The sequence below is a fragment of the Phacochoerus africanus genome, chromosome 15 (assembly GCF_016906955.1).
Source record: "Phacochoerus africanus isolate WHEZ1 chromosome 15, ROS_Pafr_v1, whole genome shotgun sequence".
Lineage (NCBI taxonomy): Eukaryota > Metazoa > Chordata > Mammalia > Artiodactyla > Suidae > Phacochoerus > Phacochoerus africanus.
Genome location: NC_062558.1, coordinates 135510444 through 135527933, shown reverse-complemented (window position 1 = coordinate 135527933; position 17490 = coordinate 135510444). Strand labels below are relative to the sequence as shown.

General features: G+C 46.1%; 1 protein-coding gene across 5 annotated transcripts in view; it reads left to right on the top strand.

Moving 5' to 3' along the window:
• Nucleotides 1–17490, top strand: part of DHX32 (DEAH-box helicase 32 (putative)) — a 54137-nt gene that overhangs the window by 4403 nt on the left and 32244 nt on the right. For 3 of the 5 annotated variants that reach the window (XR_007132446.1, XM_047762555.1, XM_047762554.1), the window contains one exon: nt 10503–11002. Coding sequence is in view for 4 of the 5 variants with exons in the window: in XM_047762555.1 (XP_047618511.1) it covers nt 10721–11002 (282 nt within the window). In the remaining variant the exon portion in view is untranslated. Of the gene's footprint in view, nt 1–124; nt 161–10502; nt 11003–17490 lie in introns of those variants that run through there. The other 2 variants (XM_047762556.1, XM_047762557.1) reach the window with 2 other exon arrangements.

The window sequence follows — 17490 nt, the reverse complement described above, 5'->3', positions numbered from 1 at the left end:
AAGAGGAGGGGCCCCTGAGAGAGGTGGAGGTGGCAGCCCGGGTGTTGTGGGGGTGGAGGCAGGGAGCGGCCACGAATAGCTCCCCACCCACGGGGCATTGTTCCCTCAGTTGCTGAATCTGGAGCACGAGGCAGGACAGAAGTCTGTCTTCTGCAGGAGGGTAAGAAATGGGAGAGGCTGAATTCAGCTTTGAACATTAACGTTGGAATGGCCTGTCCTCTAAGTCGGGCTGTCCCCTAAGCAGTTGGACATGTGCATCTGGAACTAAAGAAAGAAGACGGAGGTGAAGATAGGAATTGGGATTACGCTTCAGCAACTGAAGTTAAAATGCAAAGGAGGTTCTCCAGGGCGGTGATGTGGGGGAGAGGAGGGTCAGGCATGGAGCTCTGGGCACACAGAGACTGTGTGTTGGGAGCGGGATGCGGTGGAGGAACCCAGGGTGCCTGATGAGGAGTGACCGGAAACGTAAGCTGAAAATCTGGAAAGACCAGTAAAACAGAATCCCTGCTGTCTGGAGGCTCATGTATTAGCATTCCCTGGAATAATTACATGTCCCTCCGCCTGTCGGAGTCTGTTGACTTACGATTGTTTTACTAAAGTTAATGCAAAATGACCACCTATTACTTTGTTAACAGAAAAAGAAAAGTTCCTGATACTTGTGGTTTTTCACAATCTCCCTTTGGAGAAACAATTTAAGTAAACTGTAGCTTCAGGAGGTACAAGGATGCCTTAGGCAAACACTGTCTTTGAAAAAAAAAAAAAAAAGATGGGTCAAAGTTCATTTTTGTATGTGTTGGAGGTAAAATAAATATGTTGGCTTCCTTGGAGAGACCAGCAATGACCTCTTCCTTAGATTTCAGCTTTTTTTTTTCTTTTTTGCTCTCTCGCATTTGCTCAGATATCTAACTAGCCTTATTAATATTAAGTCAAGCTAATATTTGTCTAGACATTAATATTTTAGCATACTTTATTGACGCTGCTTGTACTCAAATATTAGTTTTTAGACTATTATTCAGTTAAAAAAAAAATGATCAGGAGTTCCTGTCGTGGCGCAGTGAAAACGAATCCGACGAGGAATCACGAGGTTGTGTGGTTTGATCCCTGGCCTCACTCAGTGGGCTAAGGATCTGGCATTGCCATGAGCTGTGGTGTAGGTCGCAGACGCTTGGATCCCACATTGCTGTGGCTCTGGTGTAGGCCGGCGGCTATTGCTCTGATTTGACCTCTAGCCTGGGAACCTCCATATGCCATGAGTGTGGCCCTAAAAAGACAAAAAGAGAAAAAAAAAAAGATCAAAATAATACTGAAAAGCACTGAGTGACCCAGCCATTTGAAGTTCTAAGAAAACAATTGCTTTACAAACTTATATGCGGCAAGTGATATATTATTATGATACATAAGCATTGGTTGAGCTTGGAAAGTCTTTCTGTATGTACACATTACCAGTGGAATGTAGGCTTTGAAAATTTAACTGTAAGATTGGTTATAATTGTGCAAGCTGTATTTAGTATAAACCAATATGGAGTTAAAAGTGAGTCATTTTCTGAGTGTTTTAATATAGGCAATTAATTTAATTTGCTTACTTAAAGCTAACCTTAGAAGGCTAAAACTAAGGTTTTAAAAATAAATTCCCTATTTTTACTTTACTTTGTTCAAGAAGAGTTTTAAGTAGATACTAGAAACCAGCAGGATGTGCTTTCAGGGAGCTCTGAGCCGTGAAAACAAGGGCGAGCAAAGGAGTAATCTTCTCATGGTCCCAGCAACGCTAAGGCACCTGTTGTTTCAGTTAAAATACAGCATGCCTGGGAAATGGAGGTTGCACGTTAAATATGACTGTAACTCCATGTGGGTGATGACAACCATGTTTTTCGTTCCATAAAAGAACCGCACGTTTTGGGTTTTACTGTGTTTTTCCCAGCGTGCCCTGCCCGACCTCTCCCCCCACAGTGTGGCGGTGGTGGGAGCCCGTGTTCTTCAGCGCAGTCAGGAGGCAGAGTGGGTCGATCCGGTTAAGCAAACACTGTCCACTCACCTGGGGTGGAGCTGAGATCAGACTGCAGGACTTCAGGCACCTGCTGTACCTCAGATGAGCTGCTAGAAGCTCGTGGATAAATTAACTAAACCTCTGAAGGCTCACATTTCCTCATTTGAAAAATGGAAATAATAAAGTCAACGCTCGTGGGGTCCTTAAGAGTTTAAATGAAATAAGCCCTATAAAATGTGTAAGTGCTTGTAGCATCTGGCACCCAGTCAGCACCCTATAAAGGCTCATGGGTAGAATCATCGTCATTATCACTGCCGTTATCATTAGTACTAGTCGCATAGAGCCATTCTTTTTTCGAAGTGTGATCTTCAGACCGGTGTGCGTCCGCAGCCTGAGACTGGTTTGCAGTGTGGTGAGGAGCTGATGTCAGAATGTAAACAGACTCGAGCACTAACCGAACTGTTCAGTTTCTAGAAGACTTCTGCAGTCTTGGAAGGAAGTAGTTAGTTGATTTACATTCTGGTACAAGCTCCTTATCTTGCCACCGACAAGCACTTTGAATAGAACCGGCATGGAATATGGGACTAATGATCCCATTCTCCAAAAAAACAATAGCCCTTTATCCTGGAGACAGTGATTATTCACTCTAATGCCTCATTAACCTCCTTCCTTCAGGACGTTATAATCATGGTTTACAAGTCTACTGTTTCTGAGTTCAGGAAATATTTGTTGATCTCGTAACCCGTGCAGGGCTCTGTATCTTATTTGTAGACTTTGCCGAGACGGCTCAGAAATGGATCTCGAGCTTCGGAAGTCTGTCCTAAACCAGGTGAAAGCCTGACTCGGTGTGTGGAGTACGTGTGGCGAGTGTTTGCATTTGTGTTACAGCTTCGTTCCGAAGGTTCCACGTAGATGAACGTCTCTCTCTGCGAAGCTGTTCCCGTAAAACACAGAATTCATACCTTTTATTTTTTCAGCGTCTGCACTCTTGTCCTGGAGAGTTCACCTTATTAGGGTTATGCTCCTCCTGGGAGAGTCAGAAACCTGCGTGGCTAGGGAGTATCTTAGTTTTGAAATGTAAGTGGCAAAAGTCCAACTTTCTGAAATTAGTAGTATAGAAGATTCATCCTTAGATTCGAGGACTTCTTTTTTTATTTAATTTAATTAATTTATTTATTTTTGGTCTTTTTGCCATTTCTGTAGGGCCACACTCTCGGCATATGGAGGTTCCCAGGCTAGGGGTTGAATCGGAGCTGTAGCTGCCGGCCTACGCCAGAGCCACAGCAACACGGGATCTAAGCCGTGTCTGCAACATACAGCACAGCTCACGGCAACTCCGGATCCTTAACCCACTGAGCAAGGGCAGGGATCAAACTCGCAACCTCATGGTTCCTAGTCAGATTCGTTAACCACTGAGCCACGATGGGACCTCCCCTCAAGGACTTTTTTTTAAATTTCTGAGTCTCTTTTTGATTCTGTTTGCAAACATTTAAATAATAAAAAATTTCCTGCTCTGCAGAATAGAGAGGCATTAAATAGATATTATTTGAAATTTTTTGATAAAAATTAGCAGAGATTCTTCAAGAAAAATGCATTGGTCAAGTGGATAGTGTCAAAATGAATTCGGGAGCCATGTTAAAAGAATAAAAGGCAAGCTATGTGTGTGTTTCCCCAGAGAAGCCTATTTTCACAGACCCATGTGAAAATGATTTTAAATACTCAAGTTGAGAAATGTTATTTAGTTTTTAATATTTCTTGTAATTTTTCATGTGAAAATGATTTGTTGGTTTCTCTTAATGCCCTGCTTGGTAAGCTTGCTCATAATCCGCCTGTCTGTTCCATTTACATTAAACTGTCACCAGCTCTCCTAGAACCTGATCTCAGTAATAACTTTAAGAAAACCAAAGGTAGATGTTAGAAAAGTTATAAATAATATTTAGAAAATCGAGTAACATCAGACTTGAGAGAATTGTAAAGAAAAGCACAAAGAGTAAAAAAAATTTTTTTTGATCAAGAAATGACTAGGCGAGTTAGATCCATGGCATTTAAACGACAGTCACCTTACCGTAGCACATCAGATCTTTTGTGATTTGGCCTCTGTCTCGTCTACAAACTTACCTGTCCCAGAGCCTTTTTCTTTCTCTTGATATATACCAGCAATATTTCCCTCCTTTTGACTATAAGATTAAGAATGGTTGTTTTCTCCTCACCTAGACTCTAAGCCCCGCGAGGACAGGAACCACCCTGCCTGTTGGCATGTGTCCCCACGTGCTCATAGGGTAGACCCTTGGTAGGCACTCAAGTTACTGGTCGAATAAGACAGCGGAAGACATGAAAGGACAGGCCTTGCCGTCAGAAGGCCTGAGAGTCGAGACAACCTGTTAGATGGAGAATAACATCCATAATAAAACACAATCAGATGTTAGTCTTAAAAGCATAAAATCAGAGTTCACACTGGGCCTCAGCAAGTTAAGGCCCTGATGTAGTCTCTGTGAGGATGCGGGTTGGACCCCTGGCCTCACTCAGTGGGTTATGGATCTGGCGTTGCCTCCAACTGCAGTGTGGGTTGTCGATGCAGCTGGGATCCGGTGTTGCCATGGCTGTGGTGTAGACCGGCAGCTGCAGCTCTGATTCAGCCCCTGGCCCAGGAGCTTCCATGTGCCACAGGTGCGGCTGTAAGAACGACAACAGCAAAAGCATAAAATCTCCAAAGAACAGAAAGTGATTCATTGTCTATTCAACCTCTAATTGCTAATCAAGTACCCACGGTATTTGGGTTCAGACGGTGAAAGTTGCCAAAGAGGATGTAGCTCAATAATGGTCCTGTTGGAGGGACAGAAACTATAGGGGCAAGATGGTAACACAGATAGTTCAGTAGTTCCCTGGCGTTTGTGGATGTTGCCTCCTCACATTGGTTATTGACACGGGGCCCCAAGATGAGGGGTCTGCTGGCGCAAGCAGGACACTCACTCTTGGGTGAGGCTGCGTGCAGCCCTGTGATCCTCTACACAGAAACTCTTCTCAAGTCACCAGGAAAAAAGCAACCTTGATAAGTGATGAAAAGGGAGTTACTTTGCCTTTGGGTGTGTGGTTCAAGGGAAAGCTTAAGCGCTTGTACAAATATTTCAGTTGGTGAATGTGGTGATTCACCAAAATTTCAGGCCATATCCTTTAAAAACAGCAAGGATCTAATATTCTGTCATGAATGAAAGGGGAAGGAAAAGTCAGAGAAATCCAGAAACATGGTGAGTTCCTGACAGACGTGTTTCCGCTTTATTCATTCAGCAGGATTACAAGCTGAGCAGAACTGGGGGTGAGTCGGGAGGATGCAAGTAGAATGTGTGTGGGAGAGATGGAGTGAGAGCCCCGGGGCAGGGCCGGGCAGTCGCGGGCGTCTCAGGATGAAAGGCCCGGGAAGCGGGAGGGGTGGGATCCCGGGGCGTTTTCGGAAGGGCTGGGTCCCTGCCTTAATGCGGGCGGCGGCCTGGAAGTGGAAGGGCAGTGTCCCTCATGCGCCAATGACGTCACTCATTCATTCAGCAAGTATTTACGGACTGTGTTACACCTGCCCGCTCTGCTCTAGACACGGTGAGCAGAGTGGACACGTCTCTGCCTCCTGGTGCCTGCAGTCTGGTGGCGGCTGCCGACAATACACAACAACAACAAAACTGGGTAAAACAACGCAGGTTGAGGAGCTAGGAAATGGGTAGGGGGTACAGGGGGTGTGGGTAAAAGCTTAGGGCAGCCAGATGGCGGCAGAGCCCTCGCTGAGTTGACATTTGATGAAGATCTTTACAAAGTAAGGGAGCTGCTGTTCAGCTCTCCCTCTCCGAGGAAAGGACACTTCAGGGGCTCGAAGTTCCAGAGGCAGGCACGTGCCACGCGGGTAGAGGAGAGTGAGCGAGGGCGGGAGCCGACGGAAACGGGGCAGAGAGGCCATGGGCCTAGATCCCAGGACGTGTGGATCCCGTTCAGGATTCCGGCTTTTCCTTGGAGTAAGATGAGATGGAAGCTGTAGCTTTTGAGCGGAGGAGACTTGAGCTGACTATAGCAGGATCGCTTTGACTGCAAGGGCCTGAGGGTGGCAGGAAGACCAGCCAGGGATCCGAGTGAGAGGCTGGCGGCTCAGGCCAGCTGTTGGCAGTGGAAGGTATGGGGTTCTTGATACATTTTAAAGTAGAACAGACATGATCAGATGTATTGGTTTCCTACCACTCCCGTAACGAATTATCACAAATGAGTGCTAATTTATTGTCTTACAGTGCTGTAGCCTAGACGTCCATCACAGGGTCTCTGGGTTAAAATCGGAGGAGTCACCAGGGCTCTGCTGCTTTCTAGACACTCCAGGAGAGAATCCCTTTCCTTGCTTTTCCCAGCCTCTCAGAGTCCCCTCCCTCCATCTTCAAAGCCAACAACGTCGCCTCTCTGTCCTTTCTTCCGTGGTTGGATCTCCCGCCAACGATAGCGAGGGACGCTTCCCTGATTGGCAGACCCTTATGCTGCCCCCAGGATGATCTCCCTGTGCCCGCTCCCTGAGGTGGTCACACCTGCGGGCCTTTTTATCAAGCAAAGTGCAGATTCACAATCCCAGAGGTTGGGCCGGCGCAACAGGAGGCTGCTGTCCTGTCGAGCACATCCCACTGAAGCATCTGATGTGGGATTTGAGATCAAGAAAAATCAAAAATAATGTCAACATTTTTATCTGAGCAATTGGAAGGAGATGACAGGACCAGGTTTATGGCTTTGGGGCAAATACCAGCTCCATTTCGAGCATGTAAAGTTTAAATAGCCAAGTTGGAGATGACGGATGGGTGGTCGAATACGGAGGCCGAAGTTTAGGAGAGAGGACGCCAGGGTATGTACATGGGAGTCCTGCCCACGGGATGGCATTGAAGCCAGGAGACAGGACGAGGCCACAGGGACAGAGAGAAAAGGGAAGGGGTCCAGAGATGGCGCTGGGCAGGCCCCAGCTCCCTGCGCTTTGCTAAAAGCAGGTGCTAAAATTGCGCACTCGAGAGGCGGGGGGTGTGAAGAACACGTTTATATCAAGTCGAACCTGGAGAGAGATGCCGAGGAGCATCAGGCAGCAAAACGCCGTCGCTCAGGACGCACTTCAGTCTTGTTTCACTGAGGCCCTTGCGGACTTTCTCCTTCCTAGTCTGTGAGCTGTGTTTACGTTCCCAGAGTCACTGGGCCAGAGCCAACCTTGTAAATGGCTAAAACACAGCTCGTCTTACATCAGCTTCTGATTCTTTTCTTGGTGAGGTGGTGTCATGTTATATTAGATATGTGTTATTTTCATGAATACTCATTTAAGGATTGGAGTAGCGTCACTTCAAAGGGCCGTCTTTGACAAATTAGGTAATCTGTAGTCTCATGTAAGATAGCTTTGAAAATGAGCAAATACCGGTCTTTCCGATTTAAAATTCTTGTACTGGAATGTGGTTTATACTGATAACAATTTTTATTAAATTTTATTTGGAGTGGCATGTGACCTACTGTATTATTTCTTTTCCTTTATTTAGGGTGGTGCTATTCATTTTCCCGAAGGCCGAGGCGTGGGTCTCTTGTATGTATTTCATTACATCTAGGAGAAAAGAATCGATACATGCTAGTTGCCTGATAAACGAGGAGAGGCTTGTGTATATCGTGGGAGTCGGGGGCTCAAAACTCGCTACCCCCTCCTCCAAATCTGGAGCTCAGGCTGTGTAGCAGTAAAGGTCCCGAGAGCAGTGGAAATAGATGCCAGAGACTTCATAGCTTTCTCCTTCAGACTCTGGATTCGGCATAGAGCCCTTTGTGGACTCCACCGTGGCAAGTGTCTCTGTCACACGAGCCTGACTGGTTTCTGACATGCCAGGGAGGAGAGCAGGTGAGAGAAGCAGGAGCAGAATGGCCTCACCCGGGGAGCGTGATTCTGAGTGCACTCTGGTGGGCAGGAGTGCGGTTATCTGTCGCTAGAACGTGGCAGCTTAGGGCAGTGACCGTGTCTTCCCTTTGACGGTACCTTCCGGTGACCTGGCTCCTGTGGCTGCCCCTTCTGCCGGCTGCCCCTTTGGCTGCGCCTGCTGCTGGCCATCTGGATTCTTCACGGAGCTGGAGCCGCTTCCACGCCCCCACATGGTTGGCGGTCTGCGCTTTCCATCAGCAGACACCAAGCTTTGGTGTCTTCTTAGTGGCCTCGCCATGTGGCTTGGGCATCTCACAGAATGACAGCTGGTTCCAGGGGGAGTATTTCAAGCATGTGAATGTCTTGGAAGTAGTCCAGCATCCCTGCACTGGGCCTCTGGTCTTAGCGAGTCCCGGGGCTGCTCTGCCTCCAGGGGAGAGGAAATAGACGCCCCCCGCCATGGAGCAGCAGCAGAGACCCTGTGGTCATCTTTGAATCACCGTGACAGAGACGTGCATGATGTAGCCATACATTGGTATGTGTTAGGAAGGGCCCGGGTGGGCCTTAGATTCTAGAAAGATGATTCAGGAGTTCCCGTTGGGGCTCGGCAGGATGAGGACTCAGTGTCTCTGTGAGGATGTGGGTTCAATCCCAGACCTCACTCAGTGGGTTAAGGATCCCTTGTAGCCAGAAGTCATGGCATAGGTCCCAGATGCTGCTCAGATCCTGCATTGCTCTGGCTGTGGTGCAGGCCTGAAGCTGTGGCTCCAATTTGACCCCTGGCCTGGGAACTTCCATGTGCCGCAGGTGTGGCCGTCAGAAGGAAAAAAGATGACTGTTCAGAAAACATGACTATCCCAAGGGGTCAAAGTGGTCAGTACTTTCCATGTAAGATTTTACTTTAATTACAAGATGATTACACTTTTAGGAGTGTCCTAAAATTAAGAGAAACATTTGAAGGACACATATTAGGACACAGAAATCATAGCTGTGCTTTTTTTTTTTAAGATAATTCAGAAACAGTACGCGAGGCACTCCTTGGTCATGATTACAGCAACTTAGTTTGCATGTACGATGCGATCCCTTGGAAGGGATTCTCATCAGAACAGAAGAAAAAGTGAATAAAAGCGAAATGTTCGCTTCTCTTAGCAGCAGAGTTTTCTGATTCGCGAATACCTTCTCAGGGTCAGCTGGTGCTGTGATCTCAGGCTGTTGTGTTGCTTGGAGCTGTTGTGTGGGTCTGGCCTCAGCGATGGGGCAGCGGGGCAGTTACTCCGTGTTACGTCTGTCTGATCTCGCCGCCGTGATCCCACTGCGACGCAGAGCAGGGGCTTCCAGAGAGGATGTTGAAGAGCTCTACTTCAGAGAGTTAGAACGTCCTTTCCCTGGTCTGGTGGTTGGGTGCTCCCTCTTTTGGCCCCTGTGTGTGTGTGTGTTTGTAAAAGTTCTCCCCTACTCGTCCTCTCCCCCCCAGCATGTCCGAATGCGTTTATTAATTTCAGCCCTGAAAAGGCTCGCAGTGAACGCTTCTCAAGTGACTGTTTCCTTGGAGTCTGGCTTGACCAATGGCAGAACTTTTCCCATTACCCACGATGAGCAGCTGGACCTGGAGCCCAGTGCTTCTGAGTCTAAAGCAGTCGTTCGGACAAATGGGGTGCTCTAAAAAGAGTGATCTCAGTGGCAAAATAGCATGAACTGTATTTTGTTATTCTTTTTACGTGAGTTTTTTGAGTTTTCACTTGGTTAATGGGAAAAAGTGGCTTATTTCCAGCAATCCTGATTGGATTTTTAAAAAATCACCAGTGATTGGGAGAGGAAGGACCCCTTACCTGACACATGGGGAATGCTCCCGGTATAAATTTTAACCCCTTCTGAGGCAATTTCTCTTCTTCATTTCATTTGAGTGTTGTATTATTTTATTGCCTCTTGAATCTGACATATTTGGCTCAAGACCCAGGAATCTGGAGAAATATGCTTGAGATTTCTGGTTTAATTAAACAAACAAAAGACCTCATTAACAAAAGCTGCCCATAGCCTCAGATGGAAAAAAAAAAAAAGAAAAAGTTCACTCACTTGAGTTTGTCAACTGGCACAAGTAAATGTAAAATGAACTGTTTTGCTTTTTTTTCAAAAAAATATTTTCCTTTAAACTACAGGATTTCTTAATAATAACTAACTAATAACCTTTCTTGTAGCCAGCCGGGGTTGCAGAATACTCACCAGGCCTCACAGTCTTCCCTTGTACAGGGTCTGGCAGCCCTTTTGTAGTGGGATTAGTGACCACGTGATGGAGCCTCACAACCACAATGTCCCCCTGTAGCTTTCTATTCACTGTCCATCAAGACGCAGGGACCTGTGACAGAGGGCAGGCAGAGGGCACCACGTCCAGTGTGGAATCGCTTTCTAGACTGGCTGGGGAAAAACTGCAGCCAGCTAGACTTGAAGGGCTAACCTAAATTATTTCTGGCCTTTTGAACAGACAGCAGAAGTGGCAGACAGTAACCAGTTAACAGAAAAAACAAAACAAAACAAAAAACAACACCACGCTTTTGAATGCCCATACTTTTTCTCTTGAACATCCTGTATGTGTATGTGCCTGATTTTCCTTCTTTTTTTCTTTGTGTTTAGCACGGTTTATCGATGAGCAGTTAAGGTGCCAAGGAGCGCTGGAGGGAGCCAGCCCAGCGGCTCATGCAGCCAAGAAGAAAAGGTGCAGATCCGAGGAAGTCAACCTGCTGACACCGTGAGCAGAAGTCCCGGACGTTGGGACACCTGAGCTTGGGTAACTCTGTTTGCAGCGGGTTTTTCAGGAGCATGGCAGCCGCTTGAGCTCGCTGGGGCAAAAGATGGAAGAAGAAGAGCTGGACTGTCCAAAGTCTTCCTCGGAAAAACGCTATTTTCCTGAGTCCCTCGATTCCAGTGACGGGGACGAGGAGGGGATTTTGGCCTGTGAGGATCTGGAACTTAACCCTTTTGACGGATTGCCGTATTCATCCCGTTACTATAAGCTTCTGAAAGAAAGAGAGGACCTTCCGATATGGAAGGAGAAATACTCCTTCATGGAGAATCTCCTTCAGAGTCAGGTGGTGATCGTTTCAGGAGATGCTACATGTGGAAAGAGCTCGCAGGTGAGTGGCTCCCGCAAAAACCATCCGCTTTTCATGTTGCGCTTTGTTATTCCTCAGGGCGTTACCGCGGGACAGCGCAGCATTCTCTTAGCTAATGAGGACACTGTCTAAACCGGAAAACAAACCAAAAAGAGCATTAGCCATTCAGGCACAACAATCAAGTCACTTATCTAATTTCACTTATTAAAACCAACTAAATAAAAGTTAATACTTATATGGACAGCTGTTGTGTTCATTGTACCACTGGATTTTCTTTAGGATAGTACAAAAATCCATTCAAATTATTTTGCTCTGCATATTAGACCTTAAAAGGTGTGGTAGCTATTATTTGTCCTCCATAGATTTGGGAATTAACTGCCGTGTTTACATGCCCAGCTGTCCGATAACCAAGATGTGTGGGTATGTTTGTGGGTGAAGTTGGTTAAGTTACAGAAATTTAAAAGCGCAAGGAAATTCTTACCTTCCAGCCTGTAAGAAATAGCTGAGTGAACAGATATGATCCAGGCCTGGAGCCACACACTTCCGGATCTGCGAAGGGGGAAAGAATCAGGGGAGATAGTTCATGAATGCATATTGGCCAGTTTATTGTTGTTATATTGGGGGGGTGTTGTTTTGTTTTAATTTTGTAATCAAAGTATAGTTGATTTTCAGTATTGTGCCGATTTCTGCTGTACAGCACAGTGAACTCAGTTATACGTATATATACATTCCTTTTTATAATCTTTTCCATCCTAGTCTGTCCCAGGAGATTGCATATGGTTCCCTGTGCTGTACAGTAGGCCCTCATTGCTTATCCGTTCTATTATAGTTTGCATCTGCTAACCCCACACTCCCGGTCCATCCCTCTCCCTCTCCACCCCTCCGTGGCAACCACACATCTGTCCTCTATGTGGATCTTTTTCTGTTTCCTAGACGGATTCATTTGTGCCATGTTTTAGATTCCACATACAAGTGATGTTACATGGTATTTGTCTTCCCCTTTCTGATTTACTTCACTGCAGTGTGATCATTTCTAGTTGCATCCGTATTGCTGCAAATGGCATTTTTGTTCTTTTTGATGGCTGAGTAGTATTCCGTCGCACATATGTAGCACATATTCTTTATCCAGTCCTCTGTTGATGAGCATTTCGGTTGCTTCCACGTCTTGGCCATCGTAAATAGTGCTGCCGTGAACACAGAGGTGCATGTGTCTTTTTGAATGACGGTTTTCTCTGGATATATGCCCAGGAGTGGGATTGCTGGATCAAAGGCTAATTCTGTTTTTAGTCTTCTGAGTCCTCCATATTCTTTTCCAAAATAGTGGTACCAACGTACGTCTCCACGAGCAGGGGAGGGTTCCCTTTTCTCCGTACCCTCTCCGGCGTTTATTGTTTGTAGCGTTTTAACGACGGCCATCCTGGCTAATGTGGGGACGTACAATCTCATTGTAGTTTTGATTTGCGTTTCTCTAATAACTAGTGACGTTGAGCATGTCTTCATGTGCCTTGTATGTCTTCTTTGAAGAAATGTCTGATTGGGTCTTCTGCCCATGTTTCAATTGGGTTGTTTGTTTTTTTGTCGTTGAGTTGTATGGGTTGTTGGTATATTTATTGTTGTTATATTTGAACTCGAGGTTTGGTTTGAGTGAGATTATGTATTTTATTTTTAAATTGTAAAGGGAGCAATAAGTATTTTTATTACGAAATTCATGTATGGATTATTATAATGTAAGAATAAGAGTAGACGACAAAGACAATCTAATGGAACCGCTTCATTTTTCAGATGTTGAAGCTCTGGTCCAAAGGGATTTGGTAACTTGTCTTCCTAATGTCCCATAACTTTCTGAGCTGGAATTCTAACTTTTTCCACGATATAGATTTTTGATGTTTTTAATGACCTCTAACACTTTTTCTAAACGGAACTTGAGGAGAGGTGGAATGACAAGTAGGTGTTTTTTGGTTTTGTTTTTTTGTCTTTTTAGGGCTGCACTCGTGGCATATGGAGGTTCCCAGGCTAGCAGTCTAATCGGAGCTGTAGCTGCCGGCCTATACCACAGCCACAGCAGCGCCAGATCCGAGCCGCATCTGCAGCCTACATACACCACAGCTCATGGCAATGCCGGATCCTTAACCCACTGAGCAAGGCCAGGGATTGAACCTGAAACCTCATGGTTCCTAGTCAGATTCGTTTCTGCTGTGCCACGACGAGAACTCCAATAGGTGTTCTTTTTTATTGAATCTAATTTATAGCTTCCAATATTAAGGATTTATTCTGACTTACTATTTGTTATAATGAGTTGTTGCCACAGTGAATGATTTCAGTTTGTCGTAAGAAGCTAATGATGAAAGCTGAAGCAGTGTAATTTTTCTGGTTTCTGTGCACAAATGGCAAGTTAAAAATTATTTAAAGTTTTTATTTTGCAATAATTTCAGACTGGCAAAAAGTTGCAAAAAAAATAGTACAAAGATTTTCTATATATAGTTCACCCACATTCCCCAGATGTTAACATTTAACCCCATGAGTTTTATCATTCTTTCTCTCTCCCTACACACACACACACACACACACACACAAACTTTTTTTTTTTATTCTGAACCTTTTAAGAGTGAGTTGAGACAGTTCCCATTGTGGCTCCACAGGTTAGGAACCAGACTAGTACCCATGAGGATGCAGGTTCAATTCCTGGCCTCGCTCAGTGAGTTAAGGATCCGGCATTGCCTCAAGCCACAGTGTAGTTCCCAAATGCAGTTCAGATCTGACGTTTCTGTGGCTGTGGCCTAGGCCTGCAGCTGCAGCTCCAGTTCAGCTCCTAGCCCGGGAACTTCTGTATGCCCCAGGTATGGCCCTAAAAAGAAAAAAAAAAATTAATTAGTTAATTAAACTTAAAAAAAAAAAGAGCAAGTTGATGATATGCTACCTTTTGCCTCCATGTGCTTTAGCAACATCTACAAGAACAAGGATATGCAGTAGAAGATTGACAGAGCACTGTAACCAGCTATAATGGAAAAAATAAAGGATAGTCAAGATTTAATTAAATCAGAAATGTAATGTTGATATCTCATTGTTACCTAGTTTGTAGACATTTATATTTCATCAGTTTTCCCACTAAGAACTTTTTTTTTAATTATTTTTTTTAGGGCTGCACCCACAGCATATGGAGGGTTCCAGGCTAGGGGTTGAATTGGAGCTACAGCTGTCGGCCTACACCACAGCCACAGCAACACAGGATCCGAGCCACGTCTGTGACATACACCACCGCTCACGGCAGTGCTGGATCCTTAACCCACTGAGCGAGGCCAGGGATTGAACCTGCTACCTCACGGTTCCTCGTCAGATTGGTTTCCACTGTGCCACAATGGGAACTCCCCCAGCACCTTTTGCAGAGTGCAAGGTGGGCCTTTGGTACAACATCCTCGATCTGAGTCTGTCTGGTGTTTGCTTTGGATTCGATTCCGATTATGCATTTGTGGCAGGGAGGCCACACGGGTGCAGTGGGTCCACCTCAGGACATCGTGCCAGGATTTCTCCACGCCTGGTGGTGGTAAATTTCATAACTGGGGGAGACGGTGGCTGTCTTGATCTTTACTGTCAAGTTACCACCTTGCCATCACTTAAAAGACGTAGGGAGGCACCTTGAGGCTCTGGATGCTCCTCCTCGTGCTCCCAGCTGCTGCTCTTGGCACCTTTGGTGATTCTTAGCTTGTACGTGATTGCGTGGTAGTAACCAAACGGTGATCTTTCTAATTCCAACAGTCCTTCCACATTTAAGATTTGGCATTTCTTCTGTAAAACCGAGCTTTTTCTTCTTCATTATTTATGTCAGTGTGGATTCATAAACTCTTATTTTTTTCTGTGGGTTATGACTCATTACTAAGCCCACTTATTTTGTTGTTCAGTGTAGCCTCTGGGAACCCCTTCAAGTGACTTTTGTGTCCTTTTGATGTCATTCTTTGAGCATTTCTTTCTTTCTGGCCCAGTAAGATGTTGCAGCCCATCTAGCATATTCCCTGTTCCAGTCTTGGAAACAGCCCTTTTTCTCAAGAAACCCTGGTCCCTTTTCATGGAGAATGATATTTAAAAGCCAAGAACTGGGTACTTAGTGCCTGATGCCACTGGCTTATCATTGCTTCTAGGCCCTCTCAGTGAGCAGGGCAAGGAGGTAAACGCGTGTGTATGCACACATCTCTCTAGCTCTGTAACTGTTTCTCCTTCTTTCCCTCCAGCTCTGTAACTGTTTCTCCTTCTTTCTCTCCAGCTCTTTCAATTGCTTGCCTTTCTATTTTTCTATTTTTATGTATTTCCTTCCCTATGTATATTTCTGCCGTGTGTGTGCGCGCGTGCGCGCGTGCACGCTTTTTAGGGCCACACCTGCAGCATATGGAGGTTCCTAGGCTAGGGGTCAAATCAGAGCTACAGCTGCCGGCCTGCACCACAGCCACAGTAATGCCAGATTTGAGCCGTGTCTGCGACCTACACCACAGCTCATGGCTACGCCGGGTCCTTAACCCACTGAGCAAGGCCAGGGATCGAACCCACAACCTCATGGTTCCTAGTTGGGTCGGTTTCTGCTGCACCATGACAGGAAGTTCCTGTGTATTTTTGCCTTTATCTCTGTTGCTATCTCTCTGTTCTTAAAAACCATGGGTTCATATTGATGCCTCTGATTCCAGTTCAGTTGCACAGTGTTCACTATAGCCTTCCTCATTTCCGTGTTTGGAATTGCTTTCTTCAGCTATAAGAAACTTAGCACTCATTGTTCATAAGACCTTAGAATACTCAACATTTTGTTTCAGAATTGCTAAGCTGCACTCTTGTTAACATTTTTGTGAAATGTACACTCCTCGGGTTTTCTTTTAGAATTTCTGATCTTAGAGGCAAGAACTGCTGTCACGTATGATGTGATATTTTATGTTAATACCTGGCAGTGGTTGTCTTGTCGTCCTTAACTTCTTAATCATCTTAATAAATCACGCTTGTTTCTGGCAAGTGTGAGGCAGTGTGTATCTTCAGGGTGGGAGAAATCAGAACAGTACTCAAACGATGAGAAAGGAGGCCTATTCTGCATTAATTTAAATAATGGGAGCATTGGTTGTTTTCTTAATTCTGCAAACAGCTTGGGTTTTTTTTTTTTTTTGTCTTTTTGCCTTTTCTAGGGCTGCACCTGCGGCATATGGAGGTTCCTAGGCTAGGGGTCTAATTGGAGCTGTAGCTGCTGGCCTACACCACAGCTCACGGCAACGCCGGATCCTTAACCCACTGAGCAAGGCCAGGGATTGAACCTGCAACTTGATGGTTCCTAGTCGGATTCGTTAACCATTGAGCCACGACAGGAACTCCAACTTAGTTATTTTTTAAAGAGTTTCCAAGACTATTTTCTTTTTCCTCCGAGTTTTAAACCTTTCCGAGAACAATCTGTCTTTAGACCCACACCTTCCAAAGAGGATGGCGACTGTTTAGCTGGATCCAAAAAATTCTTTTTCTCTTCGTGCAGATGGTACAAAGGCTATTTTGTGACTGCCCTCTGGAAAAGAGGACAACCTTTCATGCATCTGTAGAGCCTTTTCTTATTATCTTTTTTGGGGCAGGTGTTTGAAAAAGCCTAAAAGAGAATCAAGTATTTTTAGAACTGTTTTACTTGTCCTTCTCTAGCTTTTGTCCTGAAATTTCCCAAGAAACGGATGGGTTCTTGAGGTGAAGAAGCGTGACGTACCTGAGACTTAGCCTAAATTAAGAAGCCGTGCGGTGTGGAATGTCCACTTTATTAACCGAGTCACTGACCCACCATTCCTCCTGGCAGAGTCTACCTGCATTCACCCAGGATACGTACAAATTATGATATCTGGGGACGTGGGACATTTAATCCAGGGGGCCCACTCCTCAGGAGTGTATTCTGATGTCCCGGTTCACGCCGCCGCCCTAGGGGCCCAAGCTGGCTTAGGCACCTCGCAGCAGTGCTGGTGTAGGGATTCCTGCCCTCGGGTGGATTGTGGTCCTCAACGGCTCCTTTCCGCAGTGGATTCCAGGATGCTGGTACTTAAGTCAAAGTGAGTGCGTGGGACCTCGCCGTGCCGGTGGTGGCCCAGGGGAGGGATCAGGCGATCTGGGCAGACCAGGGATATCCGATGACGGCTTGGGGGCCTTTGGGACCAGCCGGGGTTTAACTGCGGGGGCCGTCTCACAGTGACTTCCGTCTCTCGGCCTTCCTGTGCAGCGGGCAGAGGGGGCGAATTGGTCTCTAGCGGTGGGGGAGGGGCAGGAGGGTCCACACTAGGGTGACCCGGTGGCCGTGCTCTTGCTGAGGCAGCAGCGACGAGACCGCAGGGGATGCCTGCGCTCTGCTGGCTCTGATCGGGATCCGGCCCCGTGCAGCCCTGGGCCCAGCCTGCCTGGAGCCGGGAGCGGAGCATCTTGGCTTCACCTTCCGAATCTGTACCCCGGAGCAAACACCAGTTCCAAACTCGAGTTGCTGAAGCCTCGATGTCAGTTAGATTCGGGTTCCTCAGAGGACT